The sequence below is a fragment of the Syngnathus acus genome, chromosome 14 (genome assembly GCF_901709675.1).
Source record: "Syngnathus acus chromosome 14, fSynAcu1.2, whole genome shotgun sequence".
In the NCBI taxonomy this organism is placed as follows: Eukaryota; Metazoa; Chordata; class Actinopteri; order Syngnathiformes; family Syngnathidae; genus Syngnathus; species Syngnathus acus.
The window spans coordinates 43273-67669 of record NC_051099.1 but is presented as its reverse complement, the minus strand read 5'-3'; the positions used below and the strand labels follow the sequence as shown (position 1 = coordinate 67669).

Below are 24397 nucleotides of genomic sequence, written 5' to 3'. Positions count from 1 at the left end.
TTCAGTCGATGTCCGTCGTCCCGCCAGCCGTGCCGGCCGCACGTACGTCTGTCTGTCTCCCTTCTGCGGCGGGCCCGATTCAAATCCTTGTCGGGCTGACCGTTTCACTCGGCCAAAAGAGGGAGGGAGGAAGGACGGACATGCCTGGCCTCTGCCACTGTTGCTCATTCACCCACTCGCTTGGTCGCTCGCTCGCTCGCTCATTTATTTGTCAATTGGTTCAGGTGCTTATGCTGTACTTGTTCATTTGTTCCTCCGTTCGCTAGCTGGGCAGACGCTCCGATCGTGAGAGCTCAGGTAACCCAAGTCATTGAATCTGTCAAGCCTCACTCTGTCGAGGTGTGAAGTGATCCACCAAGGATGCGAGAGCGCGGCGGTTGTTCTCCCTTCCACTTCCTGCTGGTGGCGCTGTGCGTGGTGCTGCTGTGCTGCGCCGCGCTGACGGCGCTGATGTGGACGCACGTGTCGCCGCCGGGTGAGCACCTCACTTCCATCATCCTCGCCATACATGATACGAAGGGGAATATGCCGCCCTCGTGCGGCGGCATTTTGGCGCGTGTTGTGAATCGAGGGGTTGCTTTGCTGCCATCTTGAGGCATCGACGGGCAATTACGCAATTTTTTTATGATTATTTTTATTCATTGATGTCGTCGGCTAACGAGAGGCACGTGCGCGTGTTACCAGAGGCGGAGGTGCATCCAGTCACGTGTCCCCCGTACCACACTTCCTGCGAACGCTCGTCCACGTGCGTCCACCTCGACCGGCTGTGCGACGGCATCGACGACTGCGCCGACGCTTCCGACGAAGACGCCGCTCGCTGCGGTCGGTGCCTTACCGTCCACCTCGCTTAAGTCTTAAGATTTTGTCGTTGCGACAAGCTCGTCATACTGTTTCCGTAGCAACGACCTGTGACGGACAGTTCGCACTGCACGGCCCAACGGGATGGTTTGCCTCTTCCGCAAACAGCAGCTTCTGTCGCTGGATCATCAGGTCCAAAAAGCAGACTTTGGAGACTTTCCACAATTGGTTAGCAAACAATTATTGCCTAACCATAAATGGGTTTTTTTGTGTGTGTGTGTGTGTTTTTTTTTTTTTATTGTTTCCTTCAGGGTCCAAAGGGGATTTTCTGTTCAGGTCAACTTCCACAAGTTTGAAAGCCTAGAAAATGTCCATATCGTGAGACTTTACGAAGGGCTTGGTCCTGAGAAGAAGATGGCAGGTCAGGAGGGCCTACAGCAGTGCCTAGTCAGATCCTAGGTCAGGTCTTGGGTCACGTTCTCGATCAGATCCAGGTTAAGATTCCTATCAAGTCATGTTTTAGGTCCTTGATCAGGTCAAAGGGCAGAAGATTTGGATCAAGTTATGGATCAGAGTAAGGTCCTGGTCAAGACTTGAATTAGGTCTAGCTCGATCTGGTCGAGGACATGCCCTCGCCCAAGTTCCTGGCCCGGTCCTGTATCGGATCTTGACTCGCGTCCAGTTGAGAAAGAACCGGTCCCGAATTGATAGCATTCATTCTTCAATCGCAGCCGAGCTCTCGGGCTCCACCCCTCCCGAGACTGTGTGGCTTCTGACGGCCCGATCCACTATTGAGTTTTTCTCAGACAATTTGGAAGATGGGTCGGGATTCAGCGCCACCTTCCGTGCCAGCGACCTCTCGAAACTGTCAGGTGCTCACGCCGCTACCTCTGAGCCACCGTGGCAAAAGCAGTGTTAGTATGTTGTTGTTGCTGCTGCTGTTTTTCAGATTCGGAGAAGCTTTCCTGCACATTTGAGCACGGCTTTTGCTTCTGGAGGCAGGAACACGAAGACGACGGTGACTGGCTTCGGAGCAGAGGCGCCACATTTCCGCCGCTCAGTGGCCCAAGCATAGATCACACGCTAGGAAACGGGTCGGGTGAGTGCTCTTGATCAGACCGAGATCAAGTCCTGGTCAGGTTTCAGATCAGGTACAATATCAGCTTCTCGAGTCAGTATTGAGTTAGTTGCAGGACGGCTTCCTTGATTGTATCTTTGATCAAGTTTAGGTCCGGTGCCGCTGTGGTCTTGAATCAGGTATCAGCCCATGTCCTAGAACGGCGATTAGGTCATGACAGGTCCTGGTCAGATCTTAAGGTCTTAGGGTTAAGGTCTTGGATTTGGCGCCGTATACATTTTGGGATGAGAAATAGAATCAGGTAGAGAGAGGTCCTTGATCAGCTCTTTTATCGGGTCTCTGTAAGGTCCCGAGTTGGCGTCTTTGCATGGCGTTAGCATGGTATTAGCCTAGTTCTAATCGCGTGTTTGCTGACTCAGGTTTCTACTTGAGCACCCCTCTGAGTCCTGGCCAATGGCTGAAGACTTTCAGGATCTACAGCCTACCTCTAACTGGGCCCAAGCAGCCAATGTGCCTTGGCTTTTGGTAAACGGCACAAACTAACGAGGAAATGGTTGACGGGTGTAAAACTCAACTCGTGCGTACGCCTGTTTTGGGCGGTGTGGGCTGAATTTGAAGGTATCACATGTTTGGGGAAGACGTCCACCGTCTTCAACTGTCGCTACGTGGCGCATATCCAGGCGGCGTGGACGCGGTGGTGTTCCGCAGGGACGGGAACTATGGTGACCACTGGAACTACGGACAAGTGCTCCTCAACTCTACCACTGACACTCAGGTGGATCAAGTGACTCCAACTGATTTGAAGCCTGATATCAAAATGGACTTTACTGAATTATCCAAATGATTTCAAAAGCTGATTTTCAAATCGCCTTTAACCCATTTAAAGACTTTAAACTACAATTCAGACTGGATTCAACAAAAGTGAGTTAGCTCTGCTTATGCTCCTCATGATTTTCGCTGATTTGAAGGAGAATTCCAACTGAGTTCAAAAGAATAAGAAGCTGTTTTTCCCAAATGGATTGCCGACTTCTTTCCTAGTGCTTTCGAGCTGCTTCGATCGTGATCCCCAACTGGTTTCAGACTGACCCGACTCCAATCGATGTGTGCAGATTGTGTTTGAAGCTCTGAAGAAAGGCGGGATGAGAAATGACATCGCCTTGGATGACATCACTTTGATGCCCCAGCCTTGTGGGCCCGCCCCCCCGGAACCCACCTTAGTGCCCACTCCGACACCTGTCCCCACCGTGTCGGGTAAGCACCGCGCCCACTCTCCTGGGCCGTAATTGCTATGGCGAGCGAGCGAGCGACCGACTCCGCTCTTTCTTGTCTGGTTCGGTCTTACGTCAGCTGACTGCGGTGGTCCTTTCGACGTGTGGGAGCCAAACTCCACCTTCAGTTCACCGAATTACCCGCGAGCCTACGGGAACGGAGCTCGCTGTGAGAACTCTCGGCCGGCTTTGTTGATTGATTGTTGATCAAAGCGGCCTGACGTCTGCCGTGGTCATCCTTTCCTCCCGCAGGCGTGTGGACGCTCCACGCTCTGCCAGGTCGAAACATCCACGTCCACTTCCTAGACTTTGATGTCGAAGACAACTACGACGTCGTGGAGCTGCGCGACGGGGCGGGGCCTAACTCGACCTTACTGGGTGAGTCTCGTACGTCTCACGACTATGGTGGCACGTTAGCCTAACTGAAGAAATGAAGTGGGAATGCTTCCAGGATGCGGCTCTCTCCTACACGCTAGTGAGGAGACGACAATGGACTGACTGTACGGCTGATTCCTAATATTAAGATGTGCGCTCTGTCCCCTTGCGATCGCGCAGCCGTTCTCACTGGGAGCGGCGGCACCGCCCGAGACTTGTTTTCAACGCGCAATCGGGTGACCGTCTGGTTCTTCACGGACAGCTCGGGTAACGGACGGGGTTTCAAAGCCAACTTTACCTCCGGGGTTGCCCTGGGGTCTTCAGGTGAGGTCCGCTGCCACCGATATGAAGTTGTGGAGACACGCCGCCGCATGTCCGTACGTGTGCTCGTGTGGCCGAAGCAGAACCGTGCGCTGCGGAGCAGTTCCAATGTGACACGGGCAGCTGTATCCATGGAAAGCGTCAGTGCGACGGGAGGGTGGACTGCGCCGACGCTTCCGACGAAGCTAACTGTGGTGAGGACAGCCCGGATCACGCAAAGCGGGACTCGGTCACGTTGAGCAAAATGTACTTGACGCAGACGAGCGCTTTCAGTCGTGTTGCAGGAGAACGCCTCCGGTCGTCTCCGCTTTCAGATGGCCTCCTCTCAGTATGCCGTGTGCGGAGACACCTGGACCCCGCGCCTGTCTGTCTTCATCTGTCAGTACTTGGGATACAGGTAGACTGTAGCACCTGACCGGTCAGCGCCTCGGATACAGCTTGACTGCTTGAGTAAGATGCAGGGGATTCAAAGGCGACTTGAGTTGACATAGGCCAATTATTTATTTGATTATCTATTTCTCCATTGATACTATTTGTCGGAACTACCTGACCGATACGTAGCGACCAATCTGGGGTACTCGTAGGACCTGACCTGTCAGTACTTGGGATACAGCGCTAATTGGGATGCTACCCAGTCAGTCAGCACCTGGGATACAGGAAGACCAAGTCAAGGCTCCGACTTGTCACTGCAAATACAAGTTGACTACCCATAGCCGTCGTCCAGGTCGGGGGTGTCCACGCTGCTGCCCGCCGTGCCGGGAGATTCACCTTTCGCCAGTGTCGAGGTCACCGCTAACGGAAGTCTGGAATCCAGCGTGAGGTACGCAAAGACTTGGGAGAGTGTGTCTTTGTCAAACACGTCAACGAACGCTTGACGTCATTTCCAACCAGAGTCGATTGTTTTTGGTTTTGCAGCGAGCGTTGCGTGGGCCACCGCGTGGTTTCCCTCCGCTGTGACAATCAGCGTGAGTAAGTCGCCACCCTTCATCGAAGTCACCCGCGGCGCATTGCACTTGTCGCCTTTGTTTTGTTTTGTTTGTTTTCAGCATGCGGCCTTCGTCTCGTCACCAGCGACACTGTCGACCAATCGGCAGATGGTGAGAGCGGGAAACTGCAGTGAACATTTGCAAAGTCACATACGTAGTATTTGTGTTTCTTCTGTCTGGGGAGAAAACCCCCCCACACGTCACCCTTCTTACGTTGTTGCGATTTCCAACCTGATTTAGCATTTGCTCTTTTTTGTTTTTTCAAATAAGGGGAGGTCCGAGTGGTGGGTGGGTCGGACGCCGCCAAAGGGGCGTGGCCGTGGATGGTGTCGCTGCACTGGAACGGTCGCCACGTGTGCGGTGCCGCTTTGCTCGGTCGCCGTTGGCTGCTGACTGCCGCCCACTGCGTGTACGGGTGGGTGAGAGCGCCGAGTTGACCGTAGCCAGGTCTGACGGTACGGTGGAGCTGACGACGCGTCTTTGGCAGGAAGGAGCGCCCCCTGGGCCGCTGGTCGGCCAAGTTGGGTCTTCGGGCTCAGAGCCAGGCCGGTGCCGTGCACTCGTTCCAAATTGATGCCGTGATCATCAACCCGCACTACAACAGACTCAGCAAAGAGGCCGACATCGCCATGATGCGCCTGAGCACGCCCACCAACTTCACTGGTAGTATTTTGACACACCCGCCCGCTTCCTGTTCCGAGAAATCGCACACGCACATTCTGAATCGGTGTGTGTGCGTGCGTGCGTGCGTGCGTGCGTGCGTGCGTGCGTGCGTGCGTTTGTCCACAGACCTGATCCAGCCAGTGTGTTTGCCTGAAAACGCTCGAGAGTTGACAGCTGAAAAGAAATGTTGGATTGCCGGATGGGGGAGGCAGGCTGAGGAGGGTCCGTCACCTGTCTATCTGTCCGCCTGTCTGTCTTGCTACCTGTTTGTCTACATGTGTGTGTCCGTTGCACAGGTTCTCTTCCAGACATTCTGCAGGAGGCCAAGGTTCCCCTGGTGGGCCAGGTCTCGTGCCAGCGCGCCTTGCCCGAGTACACCATCACGTCCAAAATGTTGTGCGCGGGCTTCCCAGAGGGCGGAGTGGACTCGTGTCAGGTGATCACCATCCACCCTAAACCTGCCCGCAAGACACTTGACAAGACGCGTGACTTCTTCACACAGGGCGACTCTGGCGGCCCGCTTATGTGTGAGGAGGAAGGACACTGGACTCTGATTGGTCTGTTTTTGGTCTTCCGTTTCTCAACTTACGCTCGGAATCAAGTTAACTGTGCGATCGATGGGTCTCCGACAGGTGTCACGTCCTTTGGGATGGGTTGCGGTCGGCCCGAGCGACCCGGCGTTTACGCCAGAGTCTCGGCCTTTGTCGCCTGGATGGCAGAAACGCGACGCTCCTGGTCATCGTGATCATCCACCTCCTCTTCCTACTCTTCTTCCTCTCCTGCCACTCTACTTTCACCTCCCCTTTCTTTTTTTCCTTCTCTTCTTCTACTTTGTCCTCTCCTTCTTTTTCTACGACTCCTCAACTTCCTCCTCTCCTCGTCTTCCTTGAACTCCTCTGCCCCTGCCCCCCCCCTCCCCACTGTGGAGGCCGTGACTATCGATGACATCATCCAGCTCGAGCTGCTCCGATTGGCCGCAGTGCAAATTCCATGTGCACAAAGTTATTTTATCACGTTACTGTGTTCTTTCTCGCTGACTTTGACTGCGTGGCCGGCCGTAAGAAGACACTGACTCTCTCTCGCGCTCTCGCACGCACGAGTGCGTGGGTGGAGTCAGGAGGACTCGACTGTCGCGTGAGCACACGCACGCACACACATACTCACGCACACACAGCGAGAGTCAGCCGAGTCGCCAGGACATGAAGATATGAACGCACGAAGCCGAGAAGATATGAAGACATGAAGACATGGACTTGCTAGTGTGCGCGGTGTTCGTTGTATTTGTGGGCGTCTCTCCCGTCAGCACTCGCAGCACAGGTAACCGCAAACACTAGCAGCAGAACTGCTAATATTGGCATGGAACGTACTTGACGCCTCCATTTGACACGACGATACAATATACTTGACTGAGCGAGCGTATAAAACTTCTGTGCTTGGTTCATTCATTCGTGCCAATACGTGTACTGATTGGCGGATGATGTCATAAAATGGATGCTAAACGTGTGCTGCAGTATCTTCTCTCGTGAACTTGAAAAGTCTGACAAGGCCCTAGACGATGCCTTATCTTTTCTTTGTCTTTTTTTAAAATAGCTTCAACTATTTCCAAGGTCTTTAGATCAGGTTCATCATACAGTACAGCCTATGGAATTAGTATCGTATGCTAATACGTGGATGGAGTTGCTCGTCGGTTGTCCTGTTTCCAGTGCATCACAATTTCCATCAGTGGCGTCCCCAATCTGCTCTAATAAGAAACGAGATGGAATCATCGTAGCGTTCCAACAAGTTTCCATGCCGCAAATCACGTGCTGGAAAGTGTGTCTGTGACAGCTGGAAAAGTTACCAATGAGCGGATTGATTGATTAAGTTTGTAGTTTGAACGCGTCTTCGTCGACCAATGAGGTGAAGGATTGTGTTTGTCATTTAAAAAAAAAAAAAAAAGTACGTACTCATTCCCTGAGGCGATGGATTTGTTGTTCTCAGATTCCCTCCATGAGGTTTTGTCCGAGTTCAGCGTGGTTCGCCCAGTCAGAACCGACTCGCTGGGCCGCTTCCTGTCGGTGTCACTCTCTGCCCAGTCTCCGCCGCCGCGCAGCAAAAGACAGGCCCCCCGGAGCGAGACACCATGGACTTCGGACTCGGAGCTCTTCTACAACGTGACTGTGTTTGGACAGGAGATGCACCTGCGGCTGCGTGCCAACCTCCGCCTGGTGGCCCCGCACGCCACCATGGAGTGGTGGCAGGAGTCGGAACCAAAGCGCTCGGAGCCAATCGGGGACACGGGCTGCCTCTACACGGGGGGCGTGTCCAACATGGAGGACACAAGCGTTGCCCTTAGCAACTGCGACGGACTGGTGAGTGGCGCTCATCTCATGGCATCAATGACATTCTGTTACTTGACAGACTGCTCAGTTATCAAGTCCAGCGCGGCGGGGTGCTCATCTGTCTCTAGATCATACACCAACTGACACGTTGCACTTATCTCACGGACCCATTTCGACACGAGCGGACAAGCAAACCATCAGTGAAGCCACCTGTGGCCGGCCGCTCGAATCATGGCTTTGACCAAAGTGACAAAAAAAGATTATGCTCATTTCAGTAAAGAGTGGGCTCCACGCCCGCATTCTATTTTGTGTGTTCCTCGGCTGGGAAGCGATGGAGTCAAAATGCCCGATAACTAAGATGTAAGGAATGGGAGGGAGGGAGGTAGGGTGGCTGTAAAAAGCGGCAGCGGCCGGCCACGTGCACACTGCCTGCACACTGCCTGCACACTGCCTGCACACTGCCTGCACACTGCCTGCACACTGCCTGCACACTGCCTGCACACTGCCTGCACACTGCCTGCACACTGCCTGCACACTGCCGGCGGGCTGCGCACGGAGACCTTTTCAATGTCTGGCTGCTCAGAGTGCAGCTGTGATGGGATCCAGATGTCGTGGAAAGATGAGACTTGTCGAAAGGAATGAGCTGCACAAACACTCGCACGGGAAGGACTTCATTCGTACTCGCACTCCCTCTTATTTGGAAAGCTGTCTTCTTTGCAAACTTCCCGTTGCTCGCGACACCTTTCGCTCCGCTCCTATCCTATCTTATCCTGTTCTGTTTTCCACAACCGCAGTCCTTCACCCAGTGCATCTGCAGTTTAGATGATCTCGAGACCCCCAGTGGACATTTAGTAGCGCCTCGGTAGCTCTCGGGCGATAAATCTCAAGACATCCAGTAGCTCCTGATAGTAGTAGACTTTTCGGATCACAAGGAGGTCCTCGTTTTGTTTTCGGGCTCTTCAGTAAATTCTGCAGTTCCAAACTAAAACCCAAGTCAAGTGGATCCCAAGTGGACCTTTAGTAAATGCTCAGTATACCCTCAGTACACTTTTGGTCAACCCAACTACGCAATTACGCAATTTTTTTATGATTATTTTTATTCATTGATGTCGTCGGCTAACGAGAGGCACGTGCGCGTGTTACCAGAGGCGGAGGTGCATCCAGTCACGTGTCCCCCGTACCACACTTCCTGCGAATGCTCGTCCTCGTGCGTCCACCTCGACCGGCTGTGCGACGGCATCGACGACTGCGCCGACGCTTCCGACGAAGACGCCGCTCGCTGCGGTCGGTGCCTTACCGTCCACCTCGCTTAAGTCTTAAGATTTTGTCGTTGCGACAAGCTCGTCATACTGTTTCCGTAGCAACGACCTGTGACGGACAGTTCGCACTGCACGGCCCAACGGGATGGTTTGCCTCTTCCGCAAACAGCAGCTTCTGTCGCTGGATCATCAGGTCCAAAAAGCAGACTTTGGAGACTTTCCACAATTGGTTAGCAAACAATTATTGCCTAACCATAAATGGGTTTTTTTGTGTGTGTGTGTGTGTTTTTTTTTTTTTATTGTTTCCTTCAGGGTCCAAAGGGGATTTTCTGTTCAGGTCAACTTCCACAAGTTTGAAAGCCTAGAAAATGTCCATATCGTGAGACTTTACGAAGGGCTTGGTCCTGAGAAGAAGATGGCAGGTCAGGAGGGCCTACAGCAGTGCCTAGTCAGATCCTAGGTCAGGTCTTGGGTCACGTTCTCGATCAGATCCAGGTTAAGATTCCTATCAAGTCATGTTTTAGGTCCTTGATCAGGTCAAAGGGCAGAAGATTTGGATCAAGTTATGGATCAGAGTAAGGTCCTGGTCAAGACTTGAATTAGGTCTAGCTCGATCTGGTCGAGGACATGCCCTCGCCCAAGTTCCTGGCCCGGTCCTGTATCGGATCTTGACTCGCGTCCAGTTGAGAAAGAACCGGTCCCGAATTGATAGCATTCATTCTTCAATCGCAGCCGAGCTCTCGGGCTCCACCCCTCCCGAGACTGTGTGGCTTCTGACGGCCCGATCCACTATTGAGTTTTTCTCAGACAATTTGGAAGATGGGTCGGGATTCAGCGCCACCTTCCGTGCCAGCGACCTCTCGAAACTGTCAGGTGCTCACGCCGCTACCTCTGAGCCACCGTGGCAAAAGCAGTGTTAGTATGTTGTTGTTGCTGCTGCTGTTTTTCAGATTCGGAGAAGCTTTCCTGCACATTTGAGCACGGCTTTTGCTTCTGGAGGCAGGAACACGAAGACGACGGTGACTGGCTTCGGAGCAGAGGCGCCACATTTCCGCCGCTCAGTGGCCCAAGCATAGATCACACGCTAGGAAACGGGTCGGGTGAGTGCTCTTGATCAGACCGAGATCAAGTCCTGGTCAGGTTTCAGATCAGGTACAATATCAGCTTCTCGAGTCAGTATTGAGTTAGTTGCAGGACGGCTTCCTTGATTGTATCTTTGATCAAGTTTAGGTCCGGTGCCGCTGTGGTCTTGAATCAGGTATCAGCCCATGTCCTAGAACGGCGATTAGGTCATGACAGGTCCTGGTCAGATCTTAAGGTCTTAGGGTTAAGGTCTTGGATTTGGCGCCGTATACATTTTGGGATGAGAAATAGAATCAGGTAGAGAGAGGTCCTTGATCAGCTCTTTTATCGGGTCTCTGTAAGGTCCCGAGTTGGCGTCTTTGCATGGCGTTAGCATGGTATTAGCCTAGTTCTAATCGCGTGTTTGCTGACTCAGGTTTCTACTTGAGCACCCCTCTGAGTCCTGGCCAATGGCTGAAGACTTTCAGGATCTACAGCCTACCTCTAACTGGGCCCAAGCAGCCAATGTGCCTTGGCTTTTGGTAAACGGCACAAACTAACGAGGAAATGGTTGACGGGTGTAAAACTCAACTCGTGCGTACGCCTGTTTTGGGCGGTGTGGGCTGAATTTGAAGGTATCACATGTTTGGGGAAGACGTCCACCGTCTTCAACTGTCGCTACGTGGCGCATATCCAGGCGGCGTGGACGCGGTGGTGTTCCGCAGGGACGGGAACTATGGTGACCACTGGAACTACGGACAAGTGCTCCTCAACTCTACCACTGACACTCAGGTGGATCAAGTGACTCCAACTGATTTGAAGCCTGATATCAAAATGGACTTTACTGAATTATCCAAATGATTTCAAAAGCTGATTTTCAAATCGCCTTTAACCCATTTAAAGACTTTAAACTACAATTCAGACTGGATTCAACAAAAGTGAGTTAGCTCTGCTTATGCTCCTCATGATTTTCGCTGATTTGAAGGAGAATTCCAACTGAGTTCAAAAGAATAAGAAGCTGTTTTTCCCAAATGGATTGCCGACTTCTTTCCTAGTGCTTTCGAGCTGCTTCGATCGTGATCCCCAACTGGTTTCAGACTGACCCGACTCCAATCGATGTGTGCAGATTGTGTTTGAAGCTCTGAAGAAAGGCGGGATGAGAAATGACATCGCCTTGGATGACATCACTTTGATGCCCCAGCCTTGTGGGCCCGCCCCCCCGGAACCCACCTTAGTGCCCACTCCGACACCTGTCCCCACCGTGTCGGGTAAGCACCGCGCCCACTCTCCTGGGCCGTAATTGCTATGGCGAGCGAGCGAGCGACCGACTCCGCTCTTTCTTGTCTGGTTCGGTCTTACGTCAGCTGACTGCGGTGGTCCTTTCGACGTGTGGGAGCCAAACTCCACCTTCAGTTCACCGAATTACCCGCGAGCCTACGGGAACGGAGCTCGCTGTGAGAACTCTCGGCCGGCTTTGTTGATTGATTGTTGATCAAAGCGGCCTGACGTCTGCCGTGGTCATCCTTTCCTCCCGCAGGCGTGTGGACGCTCCACGCTCTGCCAGGTCGAAACATCCACGTCCACTTCCTAGACTTTGATGTCGAAGACAACTACGACGTCGTGGAGCTGCGCGACGGGGCGGGGCCTAACTCGACCTTACTGGGTGAGTCTCGTACGTCTCACGACTATGGTGGCACGTTAGCCTAACTGAAGAAATGAAGTGGGAATGCTTCCAGGATGCGGCTCTCTCCTACACGCTAGTGAGGAGACGACAATGGACTGACTGTACGGCTGATTCCTAATATTAAGATGTGCGCTCTGTCCCCTTGCGATCGCGCAGCCGTTCTCACTGGGAGCGGCGGCACCGCCCGAGACTTGTTTTCAACGCGCAATCGGGTGACCGTCTGGTTCTTCACGGACAGCTCGGGTAACGGACGGGGTTTCAAAGCCAACTTTACCTCCGGGGTTGCCCTGGGGTCTTCAGGTGAGGTCCGCTGCCACCGATATGAAGTTGTGGAGACACGCCGCCGCATGTCCGTACGTGTGCTCGTGTGGCCGAAGCAGAACCGTGCGCTGCGGAGCAGTTCCAATGTGACACGGGCAGCTGTATCCATGGAAAGCGTCAGTGCGACGGGAGGGTGGACTGCGCCGACGCTTCCGACGAAGCTAACTGTGGTGAGGACAGCCCGGATCACGCAAAGCGGGACTCGGTCACGTTGAGCAAAATGTACTTGACGCAGACGAGCGCTTTCAGTCGTGTTGCAGGAGAACGCCTCCGGTCGTCTCCGCTTTCAGATGGCCTCCTCTCAGTATGCCGTGTGCGGAGACACCTGGACCCCGCGCCTGTCTGTCTTCATCTGTCAGTACTTGGGATACAGGTAGACTGTAGCACCTGACCGGTCAGCGCCTCGGATACAGCTTGACTGCTTGAGTAAGATGCAGGGGATTCAAAGGCGACTTGAGTTGACATAGGCCAATTATTTATTTGATTATCTATTTCTCCATTGATACTATTTGTCGGAACTACCTGACCGATACGTAGCGACCAATCTGGGGTACTCGTAGGACCTGACCTGTCAGTACTTGGGATACAGCGCTAATTGGGATGCTACCCAGTCAGTCAGCACCTGGGATACAGGAAGACCAAGTCAAGGCTCCGACTTGTCACTGCAAATACAAGTTGACTACCCATAGCCGTCGTCCAGGTCGGGGGTGTCCACGCTGCTGCCCGCCGTGCCGGGAGATTCACCTTTCGCCAGTGTCGAGGTCACCGCTAACGGAAGTCTGGAATCCAGCGTGAGGTACGCAAAGACTTGGGAGAGTGTGTCTTTGTCAAACACGTCAACGAACGCTTGACGTCATTTCCAACCAGAGTCGATTGTTTTTGGTTTTGCAGCGAGCGTTGCGTGGGCCACCGCGTGGTTTCCCTCCGCTGTGACAATCAGCGTGAGTAAGTCGCCACCCTTCATCGAAGTCACCCGCGGCGCATTGCACTTGTCGCCTTTGTTTTGTTTTGTTTGTTTTCAGCATGCGGCCTTCGTCTCGTCACCAGCGACACTGTCGACCAATCGGCAGATGGTGAGAGCGGGAAACTGCAGTGAACATTTGCAAAGTCACATACGTAGTATTTGTGTTTCTTCTGTCTGGGGAGAAAACCCCCCCACACGTCACCCTTCTTACGTTGTTGCGATTTCCAACCTGATTTAGCATTTGCTCTTTTTTGTTTTTTCAAATAAGGGGAGGTCCGAGTGGTGGGTGGGTCGGACGCCGCCAAAGGGGCGTGGCCGTGGATGGTGTCGCTGCACTGGAACGGTCGCCACGTGTGCGGTGCCGCTTTGCTCGGTCGCCGTTGGCTGCTGACTGCCGCCCACTGCGTGTACGGGTGGGTGAGAGCGCCGAGTTGACCGTAGCCAGGTCTGACGGTACGGTGGAGCTGACGACGCGTCTTTGGCAGGAAGGAGCGCCCCCTGGGCCGCTGGTCGGCCAAGTTGGGTCTTCGGGCTCAGAGCCAGGCCGGTGCCGTGCACTCGTTCCAAATTGATGCCGTGATCATCAACCCGCACTACAACAGACTCAGCAAAGAGGCCGACATCGCCATGATGCGCCTGAGCACGCCCACCAACTTCACTGGTAGTATTTTGACACACCCGCCCGCTTCCTGTTCCGAGAAATCGCACACGCACATTCTGAATCGGTGTGTGTGCGTGCGTGCGTGCGTGCGTGCGTGCGTGCGTGCGTGCGTGCGTGCGTTTGTCCACAGACCTGATCCAGCCAGTGTGTTTGCCTGAAAACGCTCGAGAGTTGACAGCTGAAAAGAAATGTTGGATTGCCGGATGGGGGAGGCAGGCTGAGGAGGGTCCGTCACCTGTCTATCTGTCCGCCTGTCTGTCTTGCTACCTGTTTGTCTACATGTGTGTGTCCGTTGCACAGGTTCTCTTCCAGACATTCTGCAGGAGGCCAAGGTTCCCCTGGTGGGCCAGGTCTCGTGCCAGCGCGCCTTGCCCGAGTACACCATCACGTCCAAAATGTTGTGCGCGGGCTTCCCAGAGGGCGGAGTGGACTCGTGTCAGGTGATCACCATCCACCCTAAACCTGCCCGCAAGACACTTGACAAGACGCGTGACTTCTTCACACAGGGCGACTCTGGCGGCCCGCTTATGTGTGAGGAGGAAGGACACTGGACTCTGATTGGTCTGTTTTTGGTCTTCCGTTTCTCAACTTACGCTCGGAATCAAGTTAACTGTGCGATCGATGGGTCTCCGACAGGTGTCACGTCCTTTGGGATGGGTTGCGGTCGGCCCGAGCGACCCGGCGTTTACGCCAGAGTCTCGGCCTTTGTCGCCTGGATGGCAGAAACGCGACGCTCCTGGTCATCGTGATCATCCACCTCCTCTTCCTACTCTTCTTCCTCTCCTGCCACTCTACTTTCACCTCCCCTTTCTTTTTTTCCTTCTCTTCTTCTACTTTGTCCTCTCCTTCTTTTTCTACGACTCCTCAACTTCCTCCTCTCCTCGTCTTCCTTGAACTCCTCTGCCCCTGCCCCCCCCCTCCCCACTGTGGAGGCCGTGACTATCGATGACATCATCCAGCTCGAGCTGCTCCGATTGGCCGCAGTGCAAATTCCATGTGCACAAAGTTATTTTATCACGTTACTGTGTTCTTTCTCGCTGACTTTGACTGCGTGGCCGGCCGTAAGAAGACACTGACTCTCTCTCGCGCTCTCGCACGCACGAGTGCGTGGGTGGAGTCAGGAGGACTCGACTGTCGCGTGAGCACACGCACGCACACACATACTCACGCACACACAGCGAGAGTCAGCCGAGTCGCCAGGACATGAAGATATGAACGCACGAAGCCGAGAAGATATGAAGACATGAAGACATGGACTTGCTAGTGTGCGCGGTGTTCGTTGTATTTGTGGGCGTCTCTCCCGTCAGCACTCGCAGCACAGGTAACCGCAAACACTAGCAGCAGAACTGCTAATATTGGCATGGAACGTACTTGACGCCTCCATTTGACACGACGATACAATATACTTGACTGAGCGAGCGTATAAAACTTCTGTGCTTGGTTCATTCATTCGTGCCAATACGTGTACTGATTGGCGGATGATGTCATAAAATGGATGCTAAACGTGTGCTGCAGTATCTTCTCTCGTGAACTTGAAAAGTCTGACAAGGCCCTAGACGATGCCTTATCTTTTCTTTGTCTTTTTTTAAAATAGCTTCAACTATTTCCAAGGTCTTTAGATCAGGTTCATCATACAGTACAGCCTATGGAATTAGTATCGTATGCTAATACGTGGATGGAGTTGCTCGTCGGTTGTCCTGTTTCCAGTGCATCACAATTTCCATCAGTGGCGTCCCCAATCTGCTCTAATAAGAAACGAGATGGAATCATCGTAGCGTTCCAACAAGTTTCCATGCCGCAAATCACGTGCTGGAAAGTGTGTCTGTGACAGCTGGAAAAGTTACCAATGAGCGGATTGATTGATTAAGTTTGTAGTTTGAACGCGTCTTCGTCGACCAATGAGGTGAAGGATTGTGTTTGTCATTTAAAAAAAAAAAAAAAAGTACGTACTCATTCCCTGAGGCGATGGATTTGTTGTTCTCAGATTCCCTCCATGAGGTTTTGTCCGAGTTCAGCGTGGTTCGCCCAGTCAGAACCGACTCGCTGGGCCGCTTCCTGTCGGTGTCACTCTCTGCCCAGTCTCCGCCGCCGCGCAGCAAAAGACAGGCCCCCCGGAGCGAGACACCATGGACTTCGGACTCGGAGCTCTTCTACAACGTGACTGTGTTTGGACAGGAGATGCACCTGCGGCTGCGTGCCAACCTCCGCCTGGTGGCCCCGCACGCCACCATGGAGTGGTGGCAGGAGTCGGAACCAAAGCGCTCGGAGCCAATCGGGGACACGGGCTGCCTCTACACGGGGGGCGTGTCCAACATGGAGGACACAAGCGTTGCCCTTAGCAACTGCGACGGACTGGTGAGTGGCGCTCATCTCATGGCATCAATGACATTCTGTTACTTGACAGACTGCTCAGTTATCAAGTCCAGCGCGGCGGGGTGCTCATCTGTCTCTAGATCATACACCAACTGACACGTTGCACTTATCTCACGGACCCATTTCGACACGAGCGGACAAGCAAACCATCAGTGAAGCCACCTGTGGCCGGCCGCTCGAATCATGGCTTTGACCAAAGTGACAAAAAAAGATTATGCTCATTTCAGTAAAGAGTGGGCTCCACGCCCGCATTCTATTTTGTGTGTTCCTCGGCTGGGAAGCGATGGAGTCAAAATGCCCGATAACTAAGATGTAAGGAATGGGAGGGAGGGAGGTAGGGTGGCTGTAAAAAGCGGCAGCGGCCGGCCACGTGCACACTGCCTGCACACTGCCTGCACACTGCCTGCACACTGCCTGCACACTGCCTGCACACTGCCTGCACACTGCCTGCACACTGCCTGCACACTGCCTGCACACTGCCTGCACACTGCCTGCACACTGCCGGCGGGCTGCGCACGGAGACCTTTTCAATGTCTGGCTGCTCAGAGTGCAGCTGTGATGGGATCCAGATGTCGTGGAAAGATGAGACTTGTCGAAAGGAATGAGCTGCACAAACACTCGCACGGGAAGGACTTCATTCGTACTCGCACTCCCTCTTATTTGGAAAGCTGTCTTCTTTGCAAACTTCCCGTTGCTCGCGACACCTTTCGCTCCGCTCCTATCCTATCTTATCCTGTTCTGTTTTCCACAACCGCAGTCCTTCACCCAGTGCATCTGCAGTTTAGATGATCTCGAGACCCCCAGTGGACATTTAGTAGCGCCTCGGTAGCTCTCGGGCGATAAATCTCAAGACATCCAGTAGCTCCTGATAGTAGTAGACTTTTCGGATCACAAGGAGGTCCTCGTTTTGTTTTCGGGCTCTTCAGTAAATTCTGCAGTTCCAAACTAAAACCCAAGTCAAGTGGATCCCAAGTGGACCTTTAGTAAATGCTCAGTATACCCTCAGTACACTTTTGGTCAACCCCTCAGTAGGGAAACAACCACGAAGCACGTTGTAGATCATCTGGAGATCTGCAGTTGATCTTCATTATTGGTGAGACCTTCAGTGATACTGCTTCTGTAGTAAATGGCCTTCAGTAGATTCTCAGTAGATCATTGGACGCTCTTATTTGCTTGAATTCTGCCTTCGGTACAGTAGTTCCCGTGTCGAACTCCACTCGTCAATGGTGTACGTGTACGTGTGGGCAGGCCGGGGTGATTCGAACGAGGGAAGCGGACTTTTTCATTGAGCCCCTGTATCGCGGGGGGCCGGCAGGCCAGAGCCGACTTGACGACGGGGAAGGAGGACGACCGCACATCGTTTATCCCTCGTCCGCTATCGTCAAGTCCGAACGACGGGGCGTCCATCGAAGCGCTGACTTCCAGCGAGGTCAGGAGAATGCTTCTTCATCGGCATCCGATGTCACGTTGGCATTCGCTGACGATTTTGACGATATCTTCAGGACCTCTCTTAGGTTCCCCGGATCTGCCGAGGTCCGAGTCTGCCTCAGGCTGGCGGCAGCAGCAGCAGCGGCGGCGGCGGCGCTACATCAAAGAGGCAGATATTTTCAACATAGAGGTAACGAACGTCACGTACGTTCGCGGCCTGTCGGTCCCAAGACTCAACCTGCTGACTCCGCAGGTCCTGCTCGCCGTAGATTATTCTGTACTTCTTTTCCACGGACAACAACAGGTCCAGAAATATCTCCTCACCTTCATGAACATCGTAAGTGGACGCACCAGTCACGTACACTACGTGCTCGTCAAAAGTTTGTCTCCAGTCGTAACCTTCAACCAAGTCCCGAGTTGTTGTGACAAAGCAGGTCCCAAAATAAAACATTTCTTGTCAAAACACAACATGTCGCACACCACGGTATCGTGAAAATGCTCCTCAACGGCAAGACCTGTCAAGTTGCCTGGTGCAAGTCTGCAAGTCCTGTCTCATGATGACCAAGTCAAGAGGAGTCTGTCATGAATGACTGTAGGTCCTCGAAATTAGCACCTTAAATCAAGTCCCCTGTCTCTGATTTTAGCATAACGTTCTGAGGTAATACTTCTAGAAGTTGAGTGGAAGCAGAAGCAGATCCTTCAGCGTTGGGACCCATGTGTTGCAGGTTAACGAGATCTATCAAGACCAGTCTCTCGGTGCCAACATCAACGTTGTTCTGGTGCGAATCGTCATGCTGTCTCCGTCCAAGGTACCAGAAATATGATGGCTCATGGATACTTGTGATACCGAGAGGTCATTCCTCTAGTCCCAGGAGCTCATCTCGGTGGGCAATGCCCAGAAAAGCCTGGAGAACGTATGCGGCTGGTCTTACATCCAGCAGAGGGAGCAAAACCCCAACCAGCAGCATGACCACCTGGTCTACCTGAGCAGACGGGAGTTTGGACCCTCCGGCATGCTAGGTACTGCCTAGCGCTAAGCGCCAGCCTACTTTGCTAATATGAGCCAACAAAGTGAGCCAGTGCTAATGCACACTGCTAACAGAAGACAAATGATGCTTATGTGAGCACTCCTACAACGACCAAGCGCTAAAACAAGCTTGAGCACTGCTGGCGCTAATGCTCCCTATGCTAATAGTCGCGCTACGTGTGCGCAGGCTACGCTCCTGTCACAGGGATGTGCAAGATGCACCAGAGCTGCGTTCTGGTCTTCGAGGACGGTTTCTCGTCAGCTTTCGTGGCAGCGCATGAAATCGGACACGTGTGAGGCACACAAAGACGCAAGCGCAAAAACAAGGGCGACGCCCCGTCCGTCAGCCCGCCCGCCCGCCGCTTTGCCCTCGCTGCTGCAGCGTGTCGCCGCTCGCTCACGCAGGTTGGGAATGGAGCACGACGGTGAAGCCAACGAGTGCGACGACGACGTGTCCGTGGGCAGCATCATGTCGCCGCAAGTGGAGGCCACGTTCTACCGCTACCACTGGTCCAGATGCAGCTGGAGCGAGCTGCACAAGTACCTGCAGTAAGACTTTTGCCTTTGTCTGTCCCTTTCTGGTCCCCTTCCTTTCCACTTCCCGTTCACCGGCCGCCCCGCCACTTTATTTTGCCTGCTCCCTGTCCACTTGTCCTCCCTTTCTGTTGAGTTCCTTTTTCCCATTTCTTGTCTCCGTCCGTCCCATTCCGTCCCCGCGTCACAAGTGTTTGTCTTTCCCCGGTTAGTACGTACGACTGTCTCCGAGACGACCCGTTCAGCCCTGATTGGCCGACTCCGCCCCTTTTGCCAGGGTTCGAGTACTCCATGGAGCAGCAGTGCAACTTTGATTTTGGTCCAGGATACGGAAGTTGCACCGCTGTAAGTCTTGACTTGCGCCTTTTTCCAAGGTCTCTGTTGACTTCTTTTGGTATCATTGTGTTTGTTTTGCTGAGGAGGAGGAGGGAGGGTGCTGGTCCACGCTTAAGTGTTGATCCATGCTGGTGTGTTTGTTTGTTGCCGTCAGTATCCCAACCCACAGCCTTGCCAGCAGCTGTGGTGCAGCGACTACAACCATCCTTTGTTCTGCAGATCCACGAAAGGTCCGCCTCTGGACGGGACGCCGTGCGGACCCGGCATGGTGAGCGAGCGCAGCGCCCCGCTCGGCCGGCGCCCTGCCGTTGCTCTCGCTCCCGACGACTCCGTCTGCGTGACGCCCATCTCTGTCCGTCTCTGTCCGTCTCTGTCCGTCTCTGTCCGTCTCTGTCCGTCTCTGTCCGTCTTCCTCAGCACTGCTTCAAAGGCTTCTGCATCACACTGACGGTGAACCTCCTGAGACAAGACGGCGGCTGGAGCTCGTGGAGCGCCTACACCGGCTGCTCCAGGACCTGCGGGGGCGGCGTCCGGATCCGCTCCAGGAGCTGCGATAGTCCAGCGTGAGTGAGGTTGTGTTGGGAATCACTCCCGATGATCTGTATGGTGCACCGCCCACCTTATGGTGAGCTGGGTATCTCAAAGGAATTCCTACTTGACTTTTAGTCCAATCCTAGTGGAGCCACGAGGGCTCCGGGGACCGACCGAATGAACACGTAGACGCTTCCTGTTGCTGTGTCCAGGCCGGCCAACGGGGGGCGAGCCTGCTTTGGAAACACTTTCGAGTTCCAACTGTGCAACCAACAAAAGCAGTGTCCGCCCACGACTGACTTCAGGTGAGCGAGAAGATCCCCGTGGAGTCAAACGGCCGTGTGCTCGGCTCGAGGGGGTGAGCCCTCTCATTTCTCCGTGTCCGTATTGACTCGAGCGCAACTCGGCTGCTGCGGTTGTCTCGGGGACAAAAAGATTTTGCTTAATTGCTACCGACTCAATGAGCTGACCTGAAACCGCTTGACGTCTGGATTGACTCTGGGTGCCTTGGAATGTAAATTGTTGAATGACGGGAATGATTTCATGACCGCCAGGGACTTGAGTGTCATGAGTTGGACGGACCTATAATGAAAGTAGTAACTTGTAAGGAATCGATGAAGCAACCCCACTGCAGTGGCTCGGCATGGCGGCGGGGAAACAATGTACTGGAATGGCTTGACACGTGGTGTGTTTCAGGGCGGAGCAGTGTAGCGCCTGGGACCACGCTTTGGAATACCAGGGAAAAAAACATCACTGGCTGCCTGTGGAACACAGCGACCGTAACTACACACGCACATGTGCACACAATTGGATGAGCATGCCTAGCCTGCCTAGCCTGCCTGCCTGCCTGCCTGCCTGCCACATGTTGAAGTCATCAGGCAGTCATCTGCAAATGTACTTTTGGTTGCTCAGACTGAAAATGTCTCCCTCAAAATGTCCCGCGTCCCGCTCGTGATCTGTTGGCCACACCATATCGCCCGCTCTCATTGGCCAAGTCGTGACGCCTTTCTCTGTCTCTCTCTCTCTCGCACGCTTTTTGCCTCCCTCCCGTCTCACTCGACGGCTGCGTTCCGTTCCATCAGCTGACGAGCGATGCAACCTGTTCTGTCGCTCCAACGAGACGGGGGCCCTGGTTTCCATGAAGAGAGCGGTGCACGACGGGACGCTGTGCTCCTACGACGACGCCTACAGCGTGTGCGTCCGAGGAGAGTGTGAGGTGCCTATTTGTGACGCTCCTGGTGATGGTTGCTCGTCTCATCATCTCATCTCGCTTTCCTCACCTGCATTCCTCCTCCTTCGCTGGCAGCACGTAGGATGTGACGGCGAGATCGCGTCGGACCGCCAGGAGGACCGCTGCGGCGTATGCGGTGGAGATCGCTCCACTTGTCGTGTGATCAAGGGAAACTTCAGTCGCAGCGCCAACAAAACAGGTGACTCCGCCCACCCAGCACCTGCTCGGGGGAGTCATCCATCGACTGAAAGCGCATACTTGTGCAAACAAAGCAGTCGTTTGAGCCATCATATCAATGGTATCAGGACGCACGCGTGGCTTTTCATACACCGTGTCATCGGTCGCGAGCCGTGTCGTCCTACTTTGTGCGGCTGGCTTGTAGCCCTAACGCTTGCGCTTTCTCGTCTTGGATTTCCACACGCTTTGCCTACCGCTGGACAAATAATACGGCGGCCTAGGTTACCTGAAGATCCTGGAGATTCCTCGAGGAGCGCGACACCTCCTGGTGCAAGAGTTCAGGAGGACCCCTCACGTCATCGGTAGGAGGAGGCGCCGCCTTAGCTCCGGCCGACCCGCGTGTCCCGCCACCCGGGTCACCCCGAGTTTCTCGGTTGCGCAGCGCTCAGGAACCAGGAGAGCGGTCGCCTGTTCCTGAACGGCGAGGGCGCCGAGCCGACGTCCCGCACGCTGGTGGAGATGGGCGTGGCCTGGCAGTACACGCACAGCGCGGTGCAGGAGGCGGTGCGGACCGAGGGCCCCCTCAAGTACGGCGTGGTCATCCTGGTGAGCGCTCAGCGCAACGTTGCGCAGAAGCGCCAGCCGCTTTTCGGGCGCGTTGAAAAAAGTGCTGCCGCTACTCAACGGGTTCACTCGCTGTTTAGCGGCGTCTTGAGAAACACCGCTTTCGCTCTCTCCGGCAGCTCCGTTCCCACGGCGACGCCAAGGTGACGGTGTCTTACAAGTTTGTGATCCAGGACCACCTGCGCTCTTCGCTGGAGTCCAACCTGGTGCAGGAGGACGCCATCTTTTACGAGTGGGCGCTCAAGCAGTGGTCTGTGTGCTCCAAGTCGTGCGGCGGAGGTAAAGCAGGGCTCGCCCCCACCCGCTTGCCGTGGATGTGGAGCACCGCTTGACTCCTCCTCCGCTCGCCAGGGAAACAGTACACCCGCTTCGGATGCCGACGGAAGGCCGACGGGGTGATGGTTCAGAGAACCTTCTGCTCCAACATCAGCAAGCCGAGAGCTATCACACGCAGTTGCAACCTCGACGTCTGCAGCCCGCCACGGTAAGGTCACAAATGGTGTCGCTCCGCTGGTCTTGGCGGGAACGCTCCAGTGGTTACCGTAGCAACGTCAGACACTCGTCAGAGCACCAAACACTCGGTGAGCCACGTTGTGTACACACGACGGACGCCCTTTCTGCTCCCAACCAATCAGTTGGATGACCGGAGGCTGGGAGGCATGCAGCGCCTCCTGTGGCCAAAGCGGGTGGCAGCGTCGCTGGGTGGGCTGCCAGCTGGTCTCCGTCGGCGGGCGGCGGCTTTCCGTCAACAGCGAACTCTGCCAGGACCGCCGGCCGGACGCCAAGCGGCCCTGCAACCGCTTCTTGTGCCCAGCGGTGTGGCGGGCCGGGCCCTGGACGCCGGTAAGGCGGGCTCAGGGAAAGCGGGCTCACGGTTAGTAGCGGTGACGCAGGTTCTGTGTCGCAGTGTTCCGTCATCTGCGGCAACGGCACGCAGGAGCGTCGGGTGGCCTGCGTGCGGCCCGATGGCTCTCCGGAAGGCTCTCCGGAAGGCTCTCCGGAAGGCTCTCCGGAAGGCTCTACGGGGGACTGCGGCAGCCTGGTCCCGCCCATCGCGAACCGCACATGTCGTGCGCCACCCTGTGGCGGTAAGCGTGCCTGACGTGTCGCGCAGCGTGTGCAGGCGTGGAAGTGCGCAGGCGCTACCTTGACTTCAAAGTGGAATTTATTCCCTGATCACAGGTGGGAAGTCAAATCCTAGCCCAGGTACTTCTGAGTGACAATTTGGAGCACTCCTTTGTACTTTTAATTGCGCTAGTATATTTTGTAAAGTAGCAGATACCTATTTTTGATAGGTACTCCGATTTTGTTTTTCTCCCGCAGGTGACCCGAAGAGCTTCATGGTCCAGTGGCTGTCCAGATCCAATACGGACGGCGCGCCGGCTAAGACCGCCTCAAGTAGCGCAAACTCTTTCCACTCACTGTTGCTCTTCCAGTTGTGCTAGGCTGTCATGACGCTTGCGGGTGGGTTGTATCTGCAGGGCAGCGTTGCCGTGGCGACCGGTCGGCGTTTTGTCGCATGGAGTCGCTCAGTCGCTACTGTGCCAACGTGGCCTACAGACAAATGTGCTGCAAGTCCTGCAGCAACTTCAGGTGACCCGCCAGCACGCTGCCATCACGCACCTTTATATGCATCGTCAGCTTTCAAACGTATTGATACGTGAGCTTCTTAAGTGTCGACGTGTTTGTTTCTACGTGCTCATAATGCTCTTTGTGTTGTTTTTTTAGCATGTCCACCTCAGTGACGCCACAGCCAAGCCCCTCCCCCACCAGCAGTGCTTGGACCATGACTCCGTCCCCCAGCACCACCGACTTTATTTACGTGGACTACGACGACGAGGAATATGCCCCCTCCCGGGACGCCGCCGAGCTGGTCACGCCGACGCCCGTGCCGCTGGTTTTCCTCACTGAGCCCACGCCCACTGTTGCTATGGTAACCTCTGTTGCCACTGCAACCGCCGCCGGTCAAATGTCCCTGACTCCGCCCCTCAGGACGACAGATGATGTCATCACCCCCGGCAGGAAGAGCCCCACCGCCGACGAACGTTGGTCTCCCTTTCCGCCGACGTCTCCGAAGATGGCAAAGGACTCGGGGGGCGAGGTTACCTACGGCATTGTGGGATTGGACGGCGATGGGACGAGGGCCTCGCAGAGCCGCTTTGTGCCCCGGGGTCGCCCCATTCGGGAGCGGACGCAAAACAAACGCATCCAGGAGCTTTTGAACGAGAAGCTGCGGTGGCCCGGACGCCGCCAAAAACATGGTGCCTTGTAGGACGCGTTTCTGGAGAGTGGCGGACATTCGCCATGCTTGTTTCTGTCAGTCCAATAAAGTCTCAACCCTTCCTGCTCAAGTCAATAACATCATCATCAATTCT

General features: G+C 54.5%; 4 protein-coding genes across 4 annotated transcripts; all 4 read left to right on the top strand.

The window, feature by feature from the left end:
• The first annotated feature begins 360 nt into the window (after window positions 1–360).
• LOC119133878 (enteropeptidase-like) lies at window positions 361–6654 on the top strand. The gene is made up of 20 exons (XM_037270073.1): window positions 361–475; window positions 685–822; window positions 1691–1897; window positions 2296–2401; window positions 2495–2651; window positions 2986–3127; window positions 3224–3313; window positions 3397–3522; window positions 3700–3843; window positions 3924–4034; window positions 4114–4237; window positions 4565–4660; window positions 4756–4805; window positions 4887–4937; window positions 5097–5241; window positions 5314–5489; window positions 5616–5711; window positions 5786–5925; window positions 5992–6046; window positions 6122–6654. The coding sequence occupies exons 1-20, from the start codon at window positions 361–363 to the stop codon at window positions 6232–6234; spliced, it is 2382 nt and encodes a 793-aa protein (XP_037125968.1). The 3' UTR covers window positions 6235–6654.
• LOC119133512 (A disintegrin and metalloproteinase with thrombospondin motifs 2) lies at window positions 6342–8180 on the top strand. Its single transcript, XM_037269445.1, has 2 exons — window positions 6342–6806; window positions 7470–8180. Exons 1-2 carry the CDS (start codon window positions 6737–6739, stop codon window positions 7952–7954), a joined length of 555 nt encoding a protein of 184 aa, XP_037125340.1. The 5' UTR covers window positions 6342–6736; the 3' UTR covers window positions 7955–8180.
• Window positions 8181–8916: 736 nt separating this feature from the next.
• Window positions 8917–15268, top strand: LOC119133579 (enteropeptidase-like). Its single transcript, XM_037269561.1, has 22 exons — window positions 8917–9094; window positions 9172–9262; window positions 9382–9491; window positions 9802–9942; window positions 10020–10169; window positions 10568–10673; window positions 10767–10923; window positions 11258–11399; window positions 11496–11585; window positions 11669–11794; window positions 11972–12115; window positions 12196–12306; window positions 12386–12509; window positions 12837–12932; window positions 13028–13077; window positions 13159–13209; window positions 13369–13513; window positions 13586–13761; window positions 13892–13987; window positions 14062–14201; window positions 14268–14322; window positions 14398–15268. Exons 1-22 carry the CDS (start codon window positions 8917–8919, stop codon window positions 14508–14510), a joined length of 2592 nt encoding a protein of 863 aa, XP_037125456.1. The 3' UTR covers window positions 14511–15268.
• On the top strand, window positions 14677–24381 carry LOC119133505 (A disintegrin and metalloproteinase with thrombospondin motifs 2-like). The gene is made up of 25 exons (XM_037269423.1): window positions 14677–15082; window positions 15746–16116; window positions 17383–17563; window positions 17637–17752; window positions 17816–17899; window positions 18288–18371; window positions 18429–18582; window positions 18777–18882; window positions 18995–19138; window positions 19336–19468; window positions 19614–19727; window positions 19877–20022; window positions 20203–20295; window positions 20687–20769; window positions 21073–21206; window positions 21297–21420; window positions 21680–21760; window positions 21841–22004; window positions 22142–22301; window positions 22374–22506; window positions 22658–22865; window positions 22930–23110; window positions 23346–23420; window positions 23504–23615; window positions 23751–24381. The coding sequence occupies exons 1-25, from the start codon at window positions 15013–15015 to the stop codon at window positions 24292–24294; spliced, it is 3795 nt and encodes a 1264-aa protein (XP_037125318.1). The 5' UTR covers window positions 14677–15012; the 3' UTR covers window positions 24295–24381.
• Window positions 24382–24397: the final 16 nt, after the last annotated feature.

What these genes read in the sequence shown, in the direction of transcription:
- LOC119133878 (XM_037270073.1), top strand. Translation starts at nt 361, where the DNA reads ATGCGAGAGCGCGGCGGTTGTTCTCCCTTCCACTTCCTGCTGGTGGCG. An exon ending in GGTTGCCCTGGGGTCTTCAG is followed by an intron (nt 3,844 to 3,923) that starts GTGAGGTCCGCT and finishes TGGCCGAAGCAG; the next exon opens with AACCGTGCGCTGCGGAGCAG. An exon ending in TTCCGACGAAGCTAACTGTG is followed by an intron (nt 4,035 to 4,113) that starts GTGAGGACAGCC and finishes GAGCGCTTTCAG; the next exon opens with TCGTGTTGCAGGAGAACGCC.
- LOC119133512 (XM_037269445.1), top strand. Translation starts at nt 6,737, where the DNA reads ATGGACTTGCTAGTGTGCGCGGTGTTCGTTGTATTTGTGGGCGTCTCT. An exon ending in CGTCAGCACTCGCAGCACAG is followed by an intron (nt 6,807 to 7,469) that starts GTAACCGCAAAC and finishes TGTTGTTCTCAG; the next exon opens with ATTCCCTCCATGAGGTTTTG.
- LOC119133579 (XM_037269561.1), top strand. Translation starts at nt 8,917, where the DNA reads ATGTCGTCGGCTAACGAGAGGCACGTGCGCGTGTTACCAGAGGCGGAG. An exon ending in ACCTGTCCCCACCGTGTCGG is followed by an intron (nt 11,400 to 11,495) that starts GTAAGCACCGCG and finishes GTCTTACGTCAG; the next exon opens with CTGACTGCGGTGGTCCTTTC. An exon ending in TTCCGACGAAGCTAACTGTG is followed by an intron (nt 12,307 to 12,385) that starts GTGAGGACAGCC and finishes GAGCGCTTTCAG; the next exon opens with TCGTGTTGCAGGAGAACGCC.
- LOC119133505 (XM_037269423.1), top strand. Translation starts at nt 15,013, where the DNA reads ATGGACTTGCTAGTGTGCGCGGTGTTCGTTGTATTTGTGGGCGTCTCT. An exon ending in GACGTCTGCAGCCCGCCACG is followed by an intron (nt 22,507 to 22,657) that starts GTAAGGTCACAA and finishes CCAACCAATCAG; the next exon opens with TTGGATGACCGGAGGCTGGG. An exon ending in TCGTGCGCCACCCTGTGGCG is followed by an intron (nt 23,111 to 23,345) that starts GTAAGCGTGCCT and finishes TTTCTCCCGCAG; the next exon opens with GTGACCCGAAGAGCTTCATG.